This window comes from Pararge aegeria, chromosome 16, assembly GCF_905163445.1.
Source record: "Pararge aegeria chromosome 16, ilParAegt1.1, whole genome shotgun sequence".
In the NCBI taxonomy this organism is placed as follows: domain Eukaryota; kingdom Metazoa; phylum Arthropoda; class Insecta; order Lepidoptera; family Nymphalidae; genus Pararge; species Pararge aegeria.
The window spans coordinates 11,118,601-11,136,343 of NC_053195.1; the positions used below are offsets into that span (position 1 = coordinate 11,118,601).

Here is a 17,743-nt window from a genome sequence, read left to right on the forward strand (position 1 = left end):
TTTGGAATAAATTACAAAATTATCATTATTAAATTGATGCGAACAAAACGCAATTCAAACTTCAATTCTTCGACAAACTGTCAACACTCAAACTGTCATCATGTTTCTTGTCAATGTCAGGTGTCTATTATTTTATTTAGGTTTTTTAAACGTTAGGTACTTCCTGGAGTAGGTACCGGCAGCAGTTTGGCGATTGGTGTTTGTATTTGTAAAGTCAACATCAGTACAATTTGGTTTTCATTTTTAGCATACATTAATTATACGTAGTGCACAATCTACTCGATTTTGATGAATTAGTAACTGCCTTATACGTTTTTAAATCTTTGACTTTTTCAATATGAGTGAGGCTTATTTTGATTTAAAAAGAAAACTCGAAGAACTTGGTTACAATAGTACATTACCGGTAGACGCAGTATCTTTGGTAGAATGTATACTTGCCGATTTACTCCAAACGACGCGCAGTTTACAGCATTATATGGACCTCTCTAAAGAAGCTCTCTTGCAGCGAGATTCCTTGATGATGGAAGCAGAACCTTATAAGTGTGACAATGTTAGACTTATACAAGAGAATAACCACCTACATAGAGAGTTAATGCAACTAAAAGAAGAAAACCTAAAAGTTACCAAAGACAGCCGGAGAAAAATTAAGACTTTAACCGATGAGGTCTCAAAAAAGGAAACAATAATTAGTAAACTACAACATGATATACGGGACTTGAGTTTGAGAGGCTTGTGTGCAGAAACACAAAGCAGCCGAAATAAGAGTAGAAGGAAGGATGGAGGTGATTGCCAATCATCGAAACTTTGTATTTGTAATGAAAAAAGTGAATCTGTAGACAAAAATATTCTAGAACTCAACAAAGTAATTCAGACATTGCAAGAAAATAACAGTCAGTATATTGATGATATTGCATTACTCAAAAGTCAAATTGAATATAGAGACAGTGAAATCATTAGACTAAATATACTTTTAGAAGGAGGAAGACCTCTAGGAGCATTATGTAAAGACTTCTACTGTGAGAAACCAGATGCAAAAATACAAAAAGTAATAAAACAAGTAAAAGAACTTGAAAAAGCAAATGAAAACATGAAAAAAGAAATTGAGAACAGTCTAGAAAAGCAGCATGAAGCTATGCTCCGTGCTTTAGCTTTATCTGATAAGAATAAAACTTTACAGGAGGAGTTGCAAAAAGTTGACAGATTAGCTCTCAAAGTAGAAGATGATTGTAATAAACGATTGGCTTCTGCAATGAATGAAATCAATTTTTTGCAAACTAGAATAGAGGGGTTGACTTTAAAGAATTCAGAATTGGAAAGAGAATTAACACATAGATCTTATAAAGAAAGCTACTCAGAAATAAAAAAATATCAAGAATCATTAAGTCTTGCATTAAAAGAGAAGGATGTTTTACAAAGAGAAATCAAAGATTTACTTGAACTAAACAAAAGTTTACAGGATAAATTACTTTGTTTGTCTGAAGTCAATAAAAATTTCAATACAAAAGTGAGAACTGAGACTGAATTTCATAAAGATACTCCAAATTGTGTTATGAAAAATGAATTGAAGAGTCTTTTGGAAGATGAAAGGAAAAAATATGAGACTTATATAATGAATATTCAAGATAACTTGACCGAAACTATGAAACTTTTTAAAAGCAATACTACTAGTATGGAGAAGGGGAACCATCTCAGTCCTAACATGTCTTCTAACAATGCTTTCATTAGGGATTTGCATTCTAAATTATGTGAGAGTGAACAAAAGATACTTATGTTGAAAAAAGAAAATGATGAATTAAAAGCTAAAATGGACATCCAACAGGACTTTAATAGGCATAATTATAAAGATATTGTAAGTCACCTTAATATAGAAAACACTGAATTGTCAAAGGAAAATATTTTACTTAGTCAACGATTGAGTCAATATAAATCTTTGAACTCTAATGATAAGGATAACTCCTATAAACAAACATCTGCAAGACTGACTGCGAAAATTGAGGATATGACTAAAGAAATACAGTTATTAAAAAAAGACAAACAAAAATATAACTTACTGTATAAAGAAGCAACAGAATTATCTGATAAGTTAAAAAGAGATTTAATACATAAACAAAATGAAATTGAACATTTAGATGAAGAAAATCGTTCTTATAAAATGACTAACAGAACTGGAAAAGCTTCAGCGGAGCAACTTAAAGAAGAATGTAACTTTCTAAAAGAACAAATAAAAAGACTGCAAACAGATTATATCAATGAAAAAACATTAGCTAACCAAATAAAAAATATACAATTAGAAACTGAACGAAATAGTTCTGACGTACAACATGAATTCTTATCAACTCAAAAAAAACTTAGTTTATCTATAGATACCATTCAAAGTTTGGAAAAGAAATGTAAAGATTTGCAATCAGAAATACTGAAACTCAAGAATGATAAGTTACATTTAATAGATAATATAAAGGTAATGGACAAAGAACGTGATAAATTAGTTATTGAATTAGACAACAAAACAGAAAATATTGGTGTTTTAGAACATAATATACAATCACAGTCATATGATATAAAGAAGCTAGAAAATGAAATTGCAGATATGAAAAGAAAACTTACTTTGAATAAAGTTACTGAACACAAAGTAGTTGATTATGAATCACAAATTAAATTCTTAAATGGAGAAATACTAAGGATAACACAACAATTCGATACTGCTGTTATGGAAAATAAACATTTACAAAACAGTTTAGCGGATTCTAATGGTGCATTAAAGTTGACAAAAATTGAATTAGAGAAATCGAAGAAAGATGTAGATGGTTTGAAGCAGCAACTACAGCATTATGTTGCAGAGATCCGAAGGATTGAGGATCTGCTATCACAAAAAGAAGCTGAAAGGTCTGATATGCTTGAACATTTTGCTAGCCTCTCTGTAGAAGCCAATATATTAGAAAATACTAACCATTCCTTAGAAAGCGAATCAGCCTCTAAATCGTTGCAGTTACAAACATATGTAAATAAAATACAAAATTTGGAGGAAAAGCTAATAGACAAAAATAACATAATTGAAAGTCAATTGGCTCGAATCTCAGAAATGACATGTACAATAAGCCAGTTAGAAAGTGAAATAAAGTTAATTACTGAAGAAAAAGTCATTCTTGGGCAAAATGTATCTTACCTTAAGCAATTGTGCAGTAATCTGCAAGCAAATAAAAATACTGGTGGTATAGGGAGCAGTGATTCAGAATTAAAATTATATGAAAATAGAATCAAAACACTTTCAAGCTCTAAAGGTAAACTAGAATCAGAAAAAGAACAACTAAAGGACAATTTATTGACTGCAGAAACTTTATTATCTAATGCAAGAAGGGAAATTGTAGAGTTGAAATTGGCATTACAAGATGCAACAGCAGAAACTAAGTCATTACAGGAACATCTCAGACTAAACTCTCAGAATGAAGACATTGAAGAGGTAATCTTATTTATGAAACTAAAACTGTTAATTTGATACAACAATATGCTTTTTTACTATTAATAAGTACTAACTATAAACAATTTTTTTTTTCAGAACATCTTATCACAGGAGAAGCTAGAGGTCCCTCTTATATTAGGAGAAACAATTGAAGAATTAAGTCATGAAGATGATGACAGTGATCACTATCACCATAGACATTCAAAATATATATACAGTAGTACACTTTGAGTAAGGTATTGGAGGTATGATGTAAAAAGAGCACTAACAGACCAGTGTAGTACAATATAAGCAATGATTGTTGTGCAATATATTGTTATTTATTCAGAGTTATAAATGTTAATCTTAAAGTCAACACAACATAAAAAAATCTGCATGACACACTCATTTGTAATTGTATGTTATTATAAAAATTTGAAAGTGTTTTTTTTACATTGAATCAATATCATGCTAACCTAAACAAAAGCAATTGATTATGTATTGAATTTCTGATAATATTAATTAGACTTAAGTGACCAAACATGTTTATGTTTTTACTTGTACTATGTAGTTTATGAAAATTGGTTGGTTAATTTATTGATCAGTGGTAATGGAATATGGATAGACTATGGAATGTATGTAAATTAAACATAAAGCATTTATTAAACACGAATGAGTTAATGTCTGGTGTATTATTATTGTAATATATTATTATATTATTTATATACAAGACTTAAGATAAATAAAGGAAACAATTTGTATATTACAAACCAAGTTTATTCTTTCCCTTTTGATATACATTTAAAAAGTTGATACATCTTGCAATACTTTCCTATATAAAAATTTATACTATACACCCAAACTATAATACAGCTATGTAATATTGCAGATTATAGGGTTTAAACTTGTGAGATGATGGTCAGTTTTATTATTTTGTACACTAGCAAATTTTTTTATAAGTATACTTATGATATCAATTATAAACTTTAGTTGTTAGGGACTTAGAAAATTCTTTTGATGAATCAAAATAAATAGGTTACAATTTCAATCTATGAAATTAAAAATAATGGGTATTTATTAATATTCAATAGACATTAATTTAGTTGATGTCATATTATTAAACAATACATACATTTTGATTTTTTTATCAACACCCATGACAAATAATTGCAATATCTATTCAATCATTCTAAACAGAGGTAGGTGAAAATTTGTATTCACTGATAAGTACACTAGGATATATTATAAAGCAATATTTAAGTATTCTATACTAAAAATTAAATATTTCACCAGATTATATACAAAAAAATGCTTTTGCCAATTAAATACATTTTGACTAATATTTACAATATGCAAAATTAAAACATTGCAGTTAATTTTTTTAAAGCTATAATAATTTGCAGTCAGTATGTTAATTTTCAGATTTCGGTGGGTCTAAATAAGATCACTAATTAAACAGCTGAATCATGTAAATCATGTTTGACATTTTCATAAAATATAATTATATTTTTTTAATAAACTTTTTTTAGGGAATGCATATTTGCATGAAGTATGCATTAAAAAAATGGTTAACATAAACAGTGACATGCAAAGTACATCTTGTCAAGGCAAGCAAGAAGTAACAAAAGCTTTGTATTATTACACAACTGAATTGGGATTAAATTATAAAGCTTGTAGTGCCTTTCTCACCTTTTAAACTGCATGCCACCAATTCAAAGTATCTGGTTAGTAACTTAGTTGAAAACTCAGTCATATTTTAAAATAATTGTAATACTAATTTTTTTACAATAACTTACATTAGGATCTCTTTACAGAACAATTTGCTGGCCATTGTGCTACATCTATCAATACAATAATATTTTTATGCTAAATTTACAGGGATTATATAAATAACATTCCTTTCAATTTTGACTACATGAAGAGCATATGCCTATGATGCATATTATACTAGAGGTAGCATAGAAATTTGACTGTGACAATATAATGAACTGGCTTGGATTGGCTGATTTCCATCCTTATTGGCTATAATCTTGACTGTAATAATGTGCACTGAATTCACCCAGTAAAAAAAATTGCCACCATCAAAAGTTCACTGCTAGGCCTACAAGACACATATGAAGAGTGATTGATGTCACTTATAATAGCAAGCATAATAATTTATTACACTAATGAGTATTTTTATATATGTATAATGTATACAATTACAATTATTGATGCAAACTCATTAAGAGATCATGCAACATTCAGCACCATCCCTCAAGATCATATATCATACTATTAAACTATGATAATTGACATTACTGTAGTTTCATACTTCTTCGTTTCTATCCATTATTACTCTCACATTTTCATATATGTAGAATATTACAGTGTAGCTAAAATCCTTGTGAAGCCAATACCAGCACCAAGTATAGTCTGTCCTATGCCCCATATCATGGCGTGTATGGGGGGCATGGCTAAGTCTGCTGCACGATAAATAAAGGCAATTGCTGCACTGCTTGCTACACCTGAGGTCACCGGACTCACCACACCCATCACTATAAGTAACACAGGGAAAAACTTTCCATATTTATGCTTTCTTAATGTGCCAAAAGCAACGAGTGCAGCACAGGTGTGTACGAATACGGATGAGCATAGAGACCACAAAAACACTGGGTACCACATCTCGCCAAATGTGTCTAGAGCGTCACGAGGAGACAATCTCAATATATCCACAAATGAATCAAACTCTGATACTCTAAATTCTGACAACATGTCATACATGTTGTCCCGAGGGTTTTGATGCTTACAGGCATCGGGGCAGTTGTGATCATGAATTTAAGAATGACACAAAAGCAAAACAGAACACTGCACCAAAGCTTGCGACAATTACTTTCTCCGTTTAGCTAAAACATAGGAATTTTTATATTACAACTGAAAAATCACTGAAATTACAAAAAACTATTGTTTGTTAGAAATCGTTTTAAAGAATAAGATTTGCTTTGGTGATCGGTTTGGTTTATTCAGTGTTCTCACTTCAACTTCTGACATTGTGTTTGACATGAATAACATTTGACATTATTTTTTCTCCCCATTCTTTCCCGTAGGGAAAACGTCATTTGTCAAATTACAAAATATCTTCACGATCATGACTGAAACGTCAAAATTTTTTTTTGTCTTTATTTGTCTCGCTGTAGATTCTTGTTCTTCAAGGGTAAGTTATACAAATTTGATTATAGACCAAGTAAATCATAGATTTATTTTATAACTATCAATAGATCGGCTATAAGTAACCTCAGTGAAAATAAAGGTGCACTTACCTCTATTATACCATAATAGAGGTATCAAACTACAAACTTACAAAGATGAGACTAAAACACACGTGTGTGTGTCTTATGAGCATAAAATGTAACCATGTGTAACACAGATAGTCTTGCGCCGTGCACCCTGTTGAATATTGACAAAGTATAAAAAAAATATTAACGTGTGATGTATACATTGCATTTTATTAATGTATAAAAATAAAACTATTAATCAAAGCTGTTAAGTTTGTATTTGGTCAAACAAAACTAATTTATTGTAAAAATGTCTCAACTTTCCTTGGACGTGTTTTTAATCTAATAGCATCCGATTTTATTGATTGCATATTGCATATTGCTGTTGTTGTAGTCATAAATACGTATCAAAATCAACTAAGTTTTTAACAAAATTAAACTAAACCAAGTATAAAGGATAATCCATTTATGAAACATTTTTACAAATAATAAAAGTGATGGATTTCTTAATATAATTATTGTTTGCGAAATACTTATGTTTACTATGTTCAACTGGGGTTCACGGAGTCAATATTTTTTTCTATTCTGGGTCGGGTTGCGCTGATTATTGTTAGATATTTGGTTTGAAAGAACGTGCGCCAAATTGACATTATAGACATAACTTTTCAAGGATAATAAACCGGAAAGAACTGCCTTGTAAAGAGAGGTGCCTGCGTTCAAATTTGGGTTGGGCCTAAAATGTTAGGCATAGCATATATTCTGTTAAATAATTTTCAGTACCACCAATATAAATCATATATATCTTCAAAATTTATTATTGAAAATTATCTCACTATTAGATTATATAATTAGAAATTATATTTTCTAGCCAACTTGCGAAACATTTCAAAGGGATGTTTGTACAATTCTGCGTATAAATCGAGGGGTATGGGTTTCCTGCCAAACACTTATAACAGATTAGCCCGCTCTACCATCTTAGATTTGGTCGTTTCTTACCTCATTATATATATATAAAAAAAAAATATGGGTGTACAAATGTATTTTAAATAATACAGTATTATTCCTTATCTAATTAAATACATTAGACACGTTGTGAATTTAATGTGGATAAAAATTGTTCCTCACACATATCATTAAAATGAATTTCTTAGAGGATATCAGAGTTTAAAAAAGCGGGGGCACGGTGGATACCATGTGCTACATTCAAAATCCTGAAAAACTGAATTCAAGTTACATACACACTTAAATACATTGCACTCGTGTGAATCCGGGTGGGTCGTTAGTAAAGGTATAAAACTATCATTTAAAAATAATCAATTCTTCACGATTAATCGATTTAGCTGCAGGTGTCACTAAATTTTGGTACCTGAAGTTAGGAACAAGTTATAAATTTGGACCTATAGTCTGTGATAAATAATCTATTAGTATTACCGATCTGTGGTCTGTAAAGTTTTTTAATAGGTACCTGGCGTTCATCGATATCTTTAAAGTATAATATAATTGAAAAGTAACATAGTATACTGTAAATACTTAAATTGAAGCCTGGGATTGATCCTAAATAAAGGTAAGCCTCATTACAATCAGTCTCAGAGTTAAAAGTTTATCGATTACTTGTGTGAAGTTCGGGCGTTCCATTCAATCTGTCAACAACGAATAATCTAAAATCACATAACCTCGAAAAGTAATTGCAGCATTGAGCAGTGAGCCTGATCCGCGTGTTATTGTGATTTGGTGACTGTAATATATTTTAAATTTTACAATGGTGAAAGTGAGGTCTGCGCCGGGTGCGCCCCGGAAGCAGGGCTTCAACAAGTCCGGGCATTCTATGAATCCCGAGAGACCTACCGAAGGTTTGAAAGGTGTTGGAAAACCTAGAACCAAGGGAACCATAAAGAGGCTACAGATGTACCGTAATTTCAAAGCCAAAAGAGATAAGACGGGAAAAATATTGACGCCTGCACCATTTCAAGGTTGGCTGCCATCTGGTACTCAAGCTAGGGTTGAGCCAAACCAGAAATGGTTTGGTAATTCTCGGGTAATATCACAAAATGCATTACAAAAGTTCCAAGATGAGTTTGGAGCTGCTGTCAAAAATCCTTATCAAGTTATAATGAAACCAACAAATTTGCCAATAACGTTGCTCAATGAAAAAGCAAAAAATGCCAGAGTACATTTACTAGACACTGAAGGGTTTGATCAAACATTTGGTCCAAAAAAACAAAGAAAACGTGTTAACTTAAAATTTAACGACTTGGAAACTTTATCTAAAGCTGTTGAAGAGAATGCTGAAAAATACGATGAAACTAAAGATATAGACAGAGTGCGTGAAGACAGTGGCATTAAAGATGGTCAGAGAGAGTGGATATTTGGAGCGGGGATGAGCAGAAGAATTTGGAATGAATTGTACAAAGTGATAGATTCCTCAGATGTGTTGTTGCAAGTGCTTGATGCAAGAGATCCAATGGGTACCAGAAGTCCATATGTAGAAAAATTCTTGAGAGAAGAAAAGCCACATAAGCACTTAATATTCATTTTAAACAAAGTGGATTTGGTTCCAAATTGGGTAACACAGAGGTGGGTGGCAATTTTGAGCTCTGAATACCCCACAATTGCATTCCATGCATCCATGACACATCCTTTTGGTAAGGGTTCGCTAATAAATTTACTGCGACAATTTGCTAAATTACATATTGACAAAAAGCAAATTAGTGTTGGCTTTATTGGATATCCAAATGTAGGCAAGTCTTCTGTTATTAATACTCTGAGAGCTAAAAAAGTGTGTAAAGTTGCACCTATTGCTGGTGAAACAAAAGTATGGCAATACATAACATTAATGAGAAGAATATATTTGATTGATTGTCCTGGAGTTGTATATCCCTCTGCGGAAACCGACACAGAAAAAGTCCTTAAAGGTGTAGTGAGGGTTGAACTTGTACAAAACCCAGAAGATTACATTGAAGAGGTGATAAAGAGAGTCAGAAAGGAATACCTTATAAAAACATACAAAGTTGACGGTTGGGAAACTGCAACAGAGTTTTTAGAAAAATTAGCTGCTCGCACTGGAAAATTACTAAAGAAAGGAGAACCTGATATTCCACAAGTTTCAAAAATGGTACTGAATGACTGGCAAAGAGGTAAACTTCCATTTTATATAGCACCTGAAGGATTCGAGGTTCCATTACCAAAAAAGGATGATGACGATAAAGAGGCTGAGAAATTAAATGAAGAAAATAAAGAAACTCCTAAGGAGATGACAGAAGTGGAAGAAAAAGACGATGCATCAGAAAAGCCTGTCTTAACTGTCAATAAGTTGGTAATAGCACAAGATTTTGCTAAGATCAGGGTAGGATTGCGATTTGACAATGATGATGATGTGAAACCTCTTAATAATATTGTTATTCCAGAAGAGTTAAAAGGTATAGATGAAACACTAGATGAGAGCCAATCACAGACTGGAGAAGAGGAAGAGAAAAATGAAACTGTTGATGATAGTGATTCTGATATTAGTGACTTTTATAGCACTGACGAAAATGAGTGCAGTGATGTGGAAGATCATTTGACAAATGATCCAGAGACCATTAAAGAATTAAAGAGAAAGAGGCTCCAAGTAGCAAGTGGAACATTTACAGTAGAAGATGTGATGCAGAAAAGAAAGAAACACAAAGCCAATGATGATGCATCTTCAAAGAAGAAGATGACTGCAAAGCAAAGGCGGGCGTTGGAAAGGGCTCAAAAGCGTACCAAAACAGGAAGCGATTTCTATGAAGTGTCGAATGTTAAAAACAGGAATAGAAATAGAAAAAAACCTGTCTAGATTTAATATTCTGCTTAGAATAAATATAATTTTTTGTATTCATTTTAATGTTTGCCTTATCCATTTGTATTTACAGAGCACTAGCAGAAGCAGTTAATATTACTATTTTAAGCCTCAGTATAAAACTTGGTAGTCACACCTTCTGAACACTGAACACTAATGGAACCAAGTGTTCAGTTTTTATAATAATAAACTGTGGGTAATAGTTATAAATATGGGTCCTATTTTGTGGACCCAAGTTCTTTTTTTTTTTGTTACATTAACCTCTGAGACACCAGGGCTTTCCAGGGTTTCAGTTTGTGTCAAGTATGTCGAAATAAAACAATCATTGTCAGTATCAAACTCTCTTTTACTTTTAGACCTTCTTAATCATTTATCTGTTTTAAATGAATTTAAATTTGTTTATCCATTGGTAAAAATTATAAAAAATTAATAGAAATAGCATCAATATTTTATGTACAAACATTGCTTTTGGCGAGTATCATGCCAAGCCCGTTTTTGATTTTGTTCGTCATTTAAATAAATAACTATGACAATACACATATCGCCAAAGTAAACATAGCTTGTGTTATGGGAACTGAGATGACTACTGATGATACTTTTTTAAGGAATAATATTACATAAATACTTATAAAATACATGTATACATATAACGCCCAGACACTGAAAAACATCCATGTTTACCACACACCCATTTTCCAGTTGTGGGAATCGAACCCACAGCTTTGGACTCAGCAGGGTCGCCGTCCACTACGCCAATCGGCGTGTCATTTGAATCATAGTGGAAATTATTTGGGTTTAGTTTCTGTATAATTAGCTATCAGAATTAGTTTAGTAGATCTAACATCTGTGAGTTCTGTGACTTTTGTGGTACACAAAACTCTAAACGGAACTACAGTGGCGCCATCTTATATGTGGTGAAGAACATATCTTCATGGAAATCTACATATAATTTAAGTTTCGAGAATTGTTTGCTAAAGCTATCTTTAATAAATGTTTCAGTCTGGTGAGTGGGTGCCGCCAACCGATTTAACGTTACCATACCACTAACACTTGTTTGACTTGTTTGACGGCCGATTGGCGCAGTTTGCAGCGATCCTGCTTTCTGAGTCCAAGGCCGTGGGTTCGATTCCCACAACTGGAAAATGTTCGTGTGATGAGCATGAATGTTTTTCAGTGTCTGGGTGTTTATATGTATATTCTAAGTATTTATGTATATTATTTATAAAAAATATTCAACAGTCATCGTAGTACCCATAACACAAGCTACGCTTACTTTGGGGCTAGATGGCGATGTGTGCACTATCGTAATATATTTATTTATTTATTTATTTAACAGGTTAGACCGCTACCATCTTAGGCTTTAAGTCACTTACAATCGGGTGAGATTGTAGTAAGGGGCTAAGTAGTGGCGAAGTAAAAAATAATTACTGGTATATGTATAGTATATTAAATATGTGCAATACCAGCAATTTTAGGAGGCAAGCTATATCTATAATTCAACTGTATCTTAATTAATTAACAAATTTTTTTCAGATGTCTTCTGGAAGTGAAAGTGACGATGACTATGTACCTGAAGAACCTGCACAGGTTTCTGAGGAAGAATCGGCTGATGAGGAGACCAACATAGAGTATGAAAAGGAAGTTGAACACAAAACCAAGAAGAGAAAATCTGTACAGTTATCTAAAGGAAAAAAGAAAATTAAAACAAGAAATGGCGTTAGTGAAATTCAGACTAAAGAAAAAGTAGAACCAGAATCCTTAGAACTAGAAGCTCAGATACCGGAAGAGGATAAAAAAAGAGAAGATGATCTGTGGTCCAAGTTCTTAGAAGGAACTGACACTAAACCAAAATCTACAATTACTGAATCAAATACTGTGAAGCCTGCACAATCCTCTACAAATATTCCAGAAGCTAAAAAACTCAGTGCAAAAGAGAAAGAAGATGATAAGGAAAGAGAGAGACGAATATTCGAATTTGCAGGAGAAACCGTTGTTGTTGAAAATAATGTGATAAAAGAACGAATTAAGACGACGGAGGGTGCAGCTTCAGGTGTGTAATGTCGAAACATTATAAATTACTACTACTACTATAAATTACCTGGTTACTCGCTCGGTTGTTTCGGTTTTTTTTTTGTCATTTCGTTGGTTAAAATATTACATCATGAAACTAGTGTGCTTTACACTATAGTGCCAAGCCAAACTATCCGCGGACCAAATGTAAACAAACAAATGACACTTTTTATAGTGTTTAATGTGTAGTTTTTACAGTAGGCGAAAGTGATGTTTAAATTGTTTGATGTTTTACAACACTGTTACTGTAAAACTACAAAATTGCCACTAGGCGATACTCGTCATTAGTTTGTCGACACATTTGTTCTGCGGATAGATTGGCAGCACTTTAGTCAATATTACGATAAGAAAATAATAATGAGAATATAATAATGAACAAGTAACATGCACGCTTTGCAACACTCTTGCGAATTGTAGCTATCGTCTCTTGTACCTGGTCACTGGTATTTGTAGGTATCTAATTATTAGTAAAACAATTATTAAAATTCGGTATTTACAAATCTTAAAATAATACCGAACGGTTTTTGGTTTTCAATTATAGTTATGTTTGACAATAATTTGTGTTACGATTTTTGTTGTGGCTGCGCTATTTTTTCGTTTCTCCTTTTCCTTTTCTCCTAAGGATTGTAGTGTGATGTTTAATAGCCTTAACCTTTTTCTAGAATTGGGCTATCGAATGTTTCATCGAATTCTTTCGTTCTTTCGTAAGAGTATAAACGAAAAAAGAAACAAACTCTCGTATTATTTTCGTATTTCTCGTTTATCGTCTTTATATTTAAAACACACATGGTAATTTCTCTGAGAACTAAGAGTATAGATATACTTAGACGGATCTTATCTGAAATATTATGGTGTTGATTGTGATCAACGATTGAATGATTTGCATCCACAAAATTGCGGTATATAATTTTCTTAAAAACAAACATGACGTCAACAAAAAAAACATTTAGTTTTACTGCCAACTTTTCGATTTTCATTATAGTAGTAAAATAATAAAACAATTTTTAACAATGTTAATTTTACTTTTTATTTTTTTAATTCCAATACAAGTTAGCCCTTGTCTGCAATCTCACCTGGTGGTAAGTGATGATGTAAGTAGTCAAAGATGTAGCGGGCTAACCTGTTAGAGAGTATGGTAGTCATACCTCGAATCGGTTTCTAAGCGATATTGCACCAGAACACAAAATTGCTTACCGTCTTTGTCGTTACAAGCCACGGCGAAAGCCTCCCACCAGACCAGACCAGAGAAAATTCCGAAATAATATATTCGCAAAGCTCACCGTTGCGCCAGGGAACTTTTTTATATAAAAAAAAATGGTCAATTCCAGTAAGTAAAGTAGAAGAAAAGTCCCGAAGTCGAGGCAGCGGAGGCCTTTCCAGTGTTTTGGGCCAGCTAAATAAGAAGAATACATTGTCGACACTTGAAAAATCTAAACTCGATTGGAACACCTATAAAAAAGAAGAAGGCGTAGAAGAAGAAGTTGCAAGTATTAACAAAGGGAAAACTGGGTGAGTTTATCTTTTTAATCGACTTTAAAAGGGAGGGACGTTTGTTCGGACATAACTACGTCATTATATATTTGTATTTGCTAAATTATTTTTTGTTCGATAGGGGTTTATTCCGAAATTGTCCCATTTAGGTGATGAGATTCGATGACAGACAACGGGACTCTCCAAAAAAAATTCAGCAACCAACCGCAATGGCAGCCAATTCATAATAATGTATCGTTTACGCAACGTAACATTACGCGCGTACACTCGAAAGGGTATTAAGTATATCGGGGTACACGCACATTTTCAATCAAAGTTAGTAGCACTTGCATATTTTTTCACGACTGTAAGCTTAATATGGGATAGCATATTATTCAAAAATATTTTAAGTTTTTTTTTTTTTAAATTAAACAATAGTTCTACCTTGTTTTAATTATAGATTCGATTTTGTGATAACTGGCTAGACAACCCGGGTGGTTTTTAGTTCTGGTGTACCATCTTTAGAGGAAGTCCCACATAACGTCCGTGCTGCCAAGGGTCGGACATACCCATAAAGCTTTTGTGTTATCACAGCCTCAATCTCGTTTATTTGAACTTACATGATATCTAACATGTTAGATACCAGCCAATCCGCATTTTAGACCCTCTGAGTGATTCAGGATCCTCTTTTATCCTGCTTTAACTCTCTCTCTTCTATACGGGAAGCTAGCAGTTAGAAACTTATGTGCTGAGGATTACTAAAATATCTCCCTAGGGGATGGGTTATTATTTTTGATATTGTTAATTGAAATCTACTTACACAGACATATTGTCCACAATCTATCTGTTACCCTACGCTGTGAACTCTGGGCCAAATGTAATTTAAATCAGACGTTCAATCGTTGTTAAAAATCTTCGCAGCCTTTCGCATTTATCACATCTCGCACTGTTATTATTATTATTGTGAAGTGTGATAAATGGGTATGCGTTTAAATGTATGTATTGATATAAACGCATTATTTTTCTCTCTCTCTATGGTCGTTCCTTCATCACTGAAGATCGTGGTCCTGGTGAGATCTCAACTTCGCGTTGGTAAACTGTCTCCATCGACTTCTGTTGGAGGCCATTTTTGCGATTTGATAGAAGCGGTCTGAATTTGATTTTTTCAGCTGGTCTGCCCATCTTGTTGGGGACCGGCCTCTAGGTCTTTTGCCTTCGGTGTACATATATTTTCACTATTATGTGAAAATGTATGTATTATTAAGCACTCATCCATGCATGCCTGAATTGATCATTTAATCGACCCACCAGAAAACAAATTTGTGTAGTCTTGTTGTTACAAGAGTGTTTTGTATTGTGCGTTTTGGCGGTTCTTATAGGATCGATGTCAAGCTTAATAATATTTAAAAAAAAAATGTTTACAGATTTTTGGACCGTCGAGATTTCTTAGAGAGAACAGACATGCGTCAGTACGAGATCGAGAGAGATTTACGAATGAGCAAACGCAGCAAGCGTTGAAAACCATACAACTGTAGTACGCGCGATCTTATTTGCCCGGACTGAAATAAGCAACGAGTTGCTACGCATCAGATATTGTTTTTATTAATAAAATAGTAGCGTGTACATGCGTGCACGTCTTTGAAAGCCAACTTCAGACCGGCCAAGTAAAGTGTTACTATCTGTATTTACCTCCTTCGACTTTTTAATCTCATGCCATAACAGATTGTTAGGACGTCTTAATAAAGTATGCAGATACATTTTTCGTTTTATTTTATAAACCATTCAACAAAAAAGACTTATCATTAATCTGTTATCATGAACCCTGCGGTTCCAATCGAGTTAACTATGGGTCGTAAAGAGCTGTTATATCTATACGTATCTTATTATAAAACCGCAACTGGACGATTCCTGTACAGTTTATATTTTGATTTTGCAACAATGAAATTGAGTGAGGCTTCAATAATGATAGAGAAGCCAACAGATTTTTATTTGATTAAATGTAACACTATCCGTTTCTGCGTCTGTACACAGACAACTGTGCACAGACACAGAAACGGATGGTGTCTCAATAGTGACTGACGGGCAAATATTAAATAAAAAGATTATGGTACTTTATTGTTTGATTACCTATCTCCTAAACTATGTGGCCAAATAACATGCTAAATAAAGTGCAAGATTATTTTACACCCGGATGTCTTGATAAAAAAAATGCCTTTTTCTGTAAGGTCTAATATAATATTCTATGCCTAATAATGACAATTGAAAATCAGCACTTAGTATTACAAATATCGTCGATGTAAAATGCCTTATAGGTTATTTATTGTGCCGGGCAAGGTAGAAGACATTAGAATCCAATATTTTTTCAGCATTGAAGCAGTAACATCAAAGCAAAATGGTCCGACTGTTGTTCGTTTTAGAGTCGGAAATTCTGTAATCTTGTACATTTACTATTTTATAAAAACGTGTGTTGTGGAATTGTAGACGAATTTGATTTTAAAACCAAGTTAAAAAAATTACATTTCACTAAGACGTGACAGAGTATCAATAATTGAAACAGAACTTTATAAATTGTATGCTATGGTATCGTGTGGTAGAGAAGTGTTAGAACAAGGGAGAATATCTTTCCATGCTTTAATAAAAAAAAAAAAGTTTGCTCTATTTAAAACGCTCCCACGATGAATTGGTTCAATATCAATGGATCGCCATTATCGTATTTCGTTTGTCCAATAACTATAACTAACAACCTCGCAAGGTCCATTTCATCCATTTGCCTCAATCACGCCAATGAGTGCGACTTGCCGCAATCAATTTCAATCTGAATAATTTAGGGTGTCCACTATTAACTATTACAAGCTAAATTACACGTTAGGGAAAAGTCAGGCAATTTATTTAGCGGTTAGTAACACTACCTAGTTGATGAGTGGTTATTCAGTTCAAATGTGGATCACGTTTTGGATTCTTGAATAGCATTGGTAGTAGCCTGCATTCAGAAGACAAAAGGACATGCCGCGGTGGGTCATAGTTCATCCTGCCAATGGTCCGAGGTAGCCATAAAGCCTTGCCACCGCGCCAAAAAATTGGCTCGTGTTGTCGGTTTCGGTTGGTAATAATGTGTCTCGTGAAGACAAGAAATGATTGTAGAATGATTGAAGAAAAACTGTAGAAATGATTCTATCAAGTAAGGTCTTGAATAAATGAAACCACATTATAACATGATTAATAGTGCCAAATTTCATCAAGATCAGCGCAGCGGTTATGACGGACATAACATATAAGTAACAAACGGACAAATACATGGCAGTTGCATATGTCAGACTACTGTTTGTAGGAGGTTATTACGCCGTGGTTAGTAGTTACCACCCTACCGACAAGGACCTGCCGCTCAGCGATTAAGCGTTCACGTACGATATAATTTACTTCTCCGATATCAAGTCGCTATAATCAATTCCTTATTTCCACAACTACAAGTTGAGGACATAAAAGAAAAATAGAAACACAAAAACAGAAGCAGAACAGAAAAGTCGGTGTTATTGATTCGTAATGAACCCTGCCAGGCAAGTTTAGGATTAGGAAAACTCATAAACAGATTGGAAGCTTTTGTGAGTAGACTCCATAGAAAGTCAAAACGTTATTACGTAACTGCAGATATTAATGCCTATATTTACTGTAAGAGTTTTGTGGCCTAGTTGCGTCAAA

General features: G+C 33.2%; 3 protein-coding genes across 3 annotated transcripts; 2 read left to right on the top strand and 1 right to left on the bottom strand.

Annotated features, from left to right (window-relative positions):
- Positions 1-150: 150 nt before the first annotated feature.
- On the top strand, positions 151-4,118 carry LOC120630287 (centrosomal protein of 135 kDa). Its single transcript, XM_039899468.1, has 2 exons — positions 151-3,457; positions 3,554-4,118. The coding sequence occupies exons 1-2, from the start codon at positions 338-340 to the stop codon at positions 3,686-3,688; spliced, it is 3,255 nt and encodes a 1,084-aa protein (XP_039755402.1). The 5' UTR covers positions 151-337; the 3' UTR covers positions 3,689-4,118.
- Positions 4,119-5,724: 1,606 nt separating this feature from the next.
- Positions 5,725-6,498, bottom strand: LOC120630288 (transmembrane protein 170A). Its single transcript, XM_039899469.1, has one exon. It carries the CDS (start codon positions 6,197-6,199, stop codon positions 5,801-5,803), a length of 399 nt encoding a protein of 132 aa, XP_039755403.1. The 5' UTR covers positions 6,200-6,498; the 3' UTR covers positions 5,725-5,800.
- A 1,788-nt stretch (positions 6,499-8,286) lies between these two features.
- Positions 8,287-15,804, top strand: LOC120630303 (nucleolar GTP-binding protein 2). Its single transcript, XM_039899486.1, has 4 exons — positions 8,287-10,465; positions 12,041-12,557; positions 13,906-14,086; positions 15,472-15,804. The coding sequence occupies exons 1-4, from the start codon at positions 8,450-8,452 to the stop codon at positions 15,563-15,565; spliced, it is 2,808 nt and encodes a 935-aa protein (XP_039755420.1). The 5' UTR covers positions 8,287-8,449; the 3' UTR covers positions 15,566-15,804.
- The last annotated feature ends 1,939 nt before the right edge of the window (positions 15,805-17,743 follow it).

What these genes read in the sequence shown, in the direction of transcription:
- LOC120630287 (XM_039899468.1), top strand. Translation starts at nt 338, where the DNA reads ATGAGTGAGGCTTATTTTGATTTAAAAAGAAAACTCGAAGAACTTGGT. An exon ending in AGAATGAAGACATTGAAGAG is followed by an intron (nt 3,458 to 3,553) that starts GTAATCTTATTT and finishes TTTTTTTTTCAG; the next exon opens with AACATCTTATCACAGGAGAA.
- LOC120630303 (XM_039899486.1), top strand. Translation starts at nt 8,450, where the DNA reads ATGGTGAAAGTGAGGTCTGCGCCGGGTGCGCCCCGGAAGCAGGGCTTC. An exon ending in ATTTCTATGAAGTGTCGAAT is followed by an intron (nt 10,466 to 12,040) that starts GTTAAAAACAGG and finishes AATTTTTTTCAG; the next exon opens with ATGTCTTCTGGAAGTGAAAG. An exon ending in GACGGAGGGTGCAGCTTCAG is followed by an intron (nt 12,558 to 13,905) that starts GTGTGTAATGTC and finishes GGTCAATTCCAG; the next exon opens with TAAGTAAAGTAGAAGAAAAG.
- LOC120630288 (XM_039899469.1), bottom strand. Translation starts at nt 6,199, where the DNA reads ATGTATGACATGTTGTCAGAATTTAGAGTATCAGAGTTTGATTCATTT.